This window comes from Penaeus chinensis, chromosome 12, assembly GCF_019202785.1.
Source record: "Penaeus chinensis breed Huanghai No. 1 chromosome 12, ASM1920278v2, whole genome shotgun sequence".
In the NCBI taxonomy this organism is placed as follows: domain Eukaryota; kingdom Metazoa; phylum Arthropoda; class Malacostraca; order Decapoda; family Penaeidae; genus Penaeus; species Penaeus chinensis.
This window is the reverse complement of record NC_061830.1, coordinates 21,493,091-21,498,090: the sequence shown is the minus strand read 5'-3', so window position 1 is coordinate 21,498,090 and position 5,000 is coordinate 21,493,091. Positions and strand designations below refer to the sequence as shown.

The window sequence follows — 5,000 nt, the reverse complement described above, 5'->3', positions numbered from 1 at the left end:
TACTAACAATAGTAATGATAATAATAATCTCTATTTTTATCAATATTGTAGTACTAATAATAACAGTAATAATAACAGTAGTAGCTGTAATAATAATTATAATCATAATGATGAGTGATAATAATAATGAGAATAATAACAATAGCAACGACGATAACAATAACAAAACAACAACAATAGCAATAATAGTAATAATAATAATAATAATAATAATAATAATAATAATAATAATAATAACAAAAAAGATAATACCACTAATTTATAGTTATAAATATCAATAACAACAGTAAAACTAAACTAGTAGTCCTAATGGTAATAACATAAGTACTGCCGTTACAAAAAAAAAAGCAATGTGAAGAGAGCAGACACCCAAACGAAAACATTGCAGCTCCCCCCCCCCCACACACACACAAAATTAAATAAATAAAATAAAAAGGTGCTCGTCGTTATTCCACGGATGGACCTCGATCATCAGAGGAACTGCTACACTTGTCAATTACTTAAATTACGTTACCTGTTTACGAATGGTCACTGAAATGCGAATCACTTTCGATAAACTGTTATAGACTGCATGAACTACATTCTCGCATATCACCAGAGCATCGTATGCTGTCATCACTAACGACAGCATGTCACATGTGTACTACCTGAGGTAGTCTACCTCTTGTACTTTTGCTTGCCCCTTCTCCTATTCTGTGCCCATGCCCAGCACAAAAAAAAGAGGATGTGAGAGAGGTGTCCTGAGGTACCCATAGTAATGGATTCATTAGGCACAAGCATTCTTGTACCTGATCCTTTGCAAACTGTTAGGACCATTCAGAGGTTACTCATTGGACATTTCTTTTCAATCCTCTTTAGGGGGATTGTAATACGATATTTTACATGTTCCCAGCCACAAAACCGGTACTTACAAATGCGTTTTGTTTACTGACAGGATTCCCCCAACATGTGATTTGCTTTTCGCAGTAGTACTGGGCGCATCTGTTTAGATTTGTTTTTTTGAGGGTTTACATAAACTCCGCGGTAAAAAAAAATATATATATATAACTAGAAATCAAATCAAACCTATATGCCTAATAAAAATTGCCTACGGAACGTTACGCCACACTTCGATATACAATGGAATAATGTATCCACAGATTCGAAGCAAACAATTCAACAAGCTATACCAAGGTCCTAGTTGAATCATCAGAATTGACCAAATTTGTTTCTTGGCAGTTTGGAGATAGAGCCCTGGTTATCTTTGGGGTTACCAAGAACAATTCAAACGTTTGTCAAAGTTTGAACCATCGGCAGTTCTCACGAGCTTATCGAAACTTTCTTAGATTCTTATTGAAGATTTCATAATCAATGTTATCAGGAAATAAAATTAAACAGTCTTCCGGTAAAATAAAACATAAAAAACGGCTCACAAATGACCCTTGACTCAATATTCAGTATATAAGATTTTTTACAAACATTTGCACACTTCGTGCTTCCGCCCTGCCAAATGAAGTAAACACGACGATAAAGAGATGTCCTCTTAAAGGTTAACTAAAATTGATACGTGCCTCTTCGTACACCTTTCGCCTCCAGTTAATTCCCATTCCCATCAAAACCCTACATGGACTTCGTATGGACAACCGAACCCAAAAACCAACTGCCTGATTAACTCGTTCTAACTAGGATCAAGAACTAAGGTCATTGACCGTTTATCATATCGCAGTGTGTTATCTGATGCGTCTTCAAATAACAAATATATTTAATTTTCCCGGAAAGAAAATAAACTAATATTTTTTTTCCGACTCGGTTACTTTGTGTACCGAGTAAATGATTGCTGCTGCGCATGCGGTTACATCCACGCCGTGAATCTGTCGTTGTCCAAAAAGTGTACAGCGGTGTGAAATGTGAACCGCCGCCACGATCGGTTGGTCAGAGGGGGGAAAATGATTAACTCTGGTGGAAGTATGGCAGTTATCAAAATGTTTTATTCCGTGGCTTGCACTTACCAGGAATATTATCTGTTTTCAGAATATCTTTTACTCTCTTTTTAACTCTGAATGTGACTGATATTTGCTTCCCGCACAAACTTTCTAAAACAGAAAAGCAATATTAGGATGGAACCATGGCACACATTCTTGCTATACGTTTCCAACCAAACAAGAATATGGCGGGCATCTGAAAAGAATATCAGTTGCCTAAATTTTGTGGCAAATATAATGTTCTTATGTAAAGGATATAGATGTATAAACGGGAAAATAAAGGTACAGACAATATCTTAGGATTTGCTAAGAATATCTAAAACAAATTAAAAACAAACTTCGCTGTGGCACCAGCTGCACTGAGCATGTAGTGTACGCATGTCGTCTGGCTAGGCATATGTTTCAACAGAATTTTAGACTTAAATGAAGTAACATGTCTACCATCACGTCTCACAAAGACTGTACGATCATCATTAAAAGGGGGAAAAAAACGTGCTGGGCTTTGTAGGTACAGTCTTTGTTCCATGTCGCCAACGAACATGATATCTTTCACCTTGCAAAATCTTAAGGTTTCTTTAAAGAAAGATCTTACGGCACGTAATGCAAAGGAACTAAAAATGAAAGTCACATCGATAATTAGCAAACTATTAAAAACAACTTGGATGTTAACTATTTAATTCACAGGATTACATCTCAACGCAGAAGAAAATTATTTATTCTCCATCTCGTGCCCGGTGTGTGTGCAGGTCATATTTCAGGTCGGCGTGGCGATACTCTCCCCCCTTCCAGGATACCTATCCACAACCTCCTTCCTTACCGCGTGACTCTCCACGCAGAAACTCCCAAGGACAGATGTTTGACGACTCACTGTCGCTTCCTTCCTCCCGGCCCTTCGTGGGCCTAAGCTTGAGGGTCACACGGCCATTAACGGTGGACTTCCTTTCGAGGGCATGCAGCCCAGACTGTGATAGCTTATAATATGATTTCACATTCTAATACGGATTTTATATAACATTTCTTGTTGAAACATCTGCTAAGATTCCTCATTGGATGATCGTCACGGAACACTGTGGTTTTAATATCTAGCGTGTTTTATGGGACAACAAATTGAGTGGTCTTGTTACCAGGGAATACACACATTCTGTGGATCTATGTGCATGTATGTTCTCGCATATATTTCAGCCAGAACAGATTAATCAATAGCTGTCTAAATTTAAATGCATTGATAAATGTTTCATTACAAGCACACACACACACACACACACACACACACACACACACACACACACACACACACACACACACACACACACACACATACACACACACACACACGCACGCACACGCACGCACGCACGTACGTATGCACGCACGCACGCACGCATGCACGCACACACACACACACACACACACACACACACACACACACACACACACACACACACACGAAACGATGTCAGATTAAATATTCATGAATGTACTGGGCTGCCATCTGATAAACTATTACATTTATCCATGGAACTTCGATTTCGGCAACTGATCTAGCATAAAATCTTAAAGTGTATTGTAAATGTGTAATATAAGATTTATTATAGTGATGCATATTATGCTTGATGCATGCAATTACCTGGAAGTTAGTACGCTATACTTCCATTATAAGTGTATTCATGTAATGATCCAAATCATATTTAGCTGGCATATAACTATTTTGTGTATGTTCTAACGACAGAGTAAAGTGCTTTAGCCAATGTTCTTCGAAGAAATCGGTTGTGCGATTTAAAGAAATTTTCAAAATCAGCGCCATTTGAGAACGACAACTAATGCCATCTGTTGAGCACTCTCTCATGGAAACTTACCATACTAAAGAAGATGTGTCATTAAGCTTGGTGAAGTTTTGTTTAACATTGAACTTTTCCATGAATATAAACCTATTTCTTAAACTTCTATCGAGAACAACGATTAAAAGGCAATGTTTATGAATAAATATATATTCATTGGAAATATATTTGGTATTTTAAACCATCCTGGATACATTGATAAGAAAAATAAGAGATATTCACAGGGGCCTAACTAACGGGTGAACGCTCGATTGTGGAAAAAGTTGGACACTTGGTGAGTTCTGTCCGCAGTCGCCATTTTCTCGTCGGGAAGGAAGGAGAGAGAGACGACTCGCGCTGAGCTGTCATCTCTGCTGTGTATTTTCTCGCAGTTCTTCCGCAATTGATTCCATGCCAGGAATAAGGGCGCATTGAAATTATCATGGCGTGTTTGAACACCCTCAAGCAAGAAATACGGGTACTGGAGAACGCGTTTCCAAAAACAGACGAGCTGTTCCAAGTGGTGGCGGCCAGTGTTGACGAACTGACCTGCCGATTTATTTCCAAAACGAACAAGAAATATGACATTCACGCCAATATCACAGTGAGTATGGTCTCCCACAGTCAGCCTTTGGTCTAGCCCTGCCAGAAAAGGCCTGAGGAGAGCGATATAAGAGAAAATCAATGTAACATGTCAGAGCGAAGGTCGGCCAACAGTCCAGGCTTTGTTTACAGAGTCCAAGGCCAGGACCCCATGCCCGGCCCTCGCTCCTCTTCCCTTTTCCCAAACCTTTTCTACTTTTCCCCCATTGCATCACCACCTTTCGGAAAGCTCATCTCGTTCATCTCGCAACTTGTGCAGTATCTATATGCATTAGTGAGCAAGCAGGATGTTGTAGTTCGGTAGTGTTGCAACAGACCTAAGGGGGAAAGGACTTGCTCTGTACTCCTGAGGCAGACATTATTTGGGATGAATTTTCGTCGATTTGGTTGTCATCTTCTGGGAATACCCCCTGGTGTTTGGGAGACCTGTAGCTTCGTTGAGTAGTCATTGGAGCTCAGGGATTTGCTTAACCAAGGCTTTTATATTCTTGATTTTTATTCTGAAGTGGTTAGCTGGAGGAATGCATGGAGTTGTAGTCTTTGTGCTGTTTGGCCATTATTTTTTACATTTATGTTCTGTGGATTGTGCCCACTATTAATAAACATCTCATAATTTGTT

At 39.0% G+C, this 5,000-nt stretch overlaps 1 protein-coding gene across 3 annotated transcripts in view; it reads left to right on the top strand.

The window, feature by feature from the left end:
• Positions 1-4,100: 4,100 nt before the first annotated feature.
• Positions 4,101-5,000, top strand: part of LOC125031193 (ubiquitin-conjugating enzyme E2 Q2-like) — a 33,001-nt gene continuing 32,101 nt past the window's right edge. For all 3 annotated transcript variants that reach the window (XM_047621799.1, XM_047621800.1, XM_047621798.1), the window contains exon 1: positions 4,101-4,382. In XM_047621799.1, the coding sequence (XP_047477755.1) occupies positions 4,221-4,382 (162 nt within the window). In that variant the 5' untranslated portion in view covers positions 4,101-4,220. The remainder of the gene's footprint in view (positions 4,383-5,000) is intronic.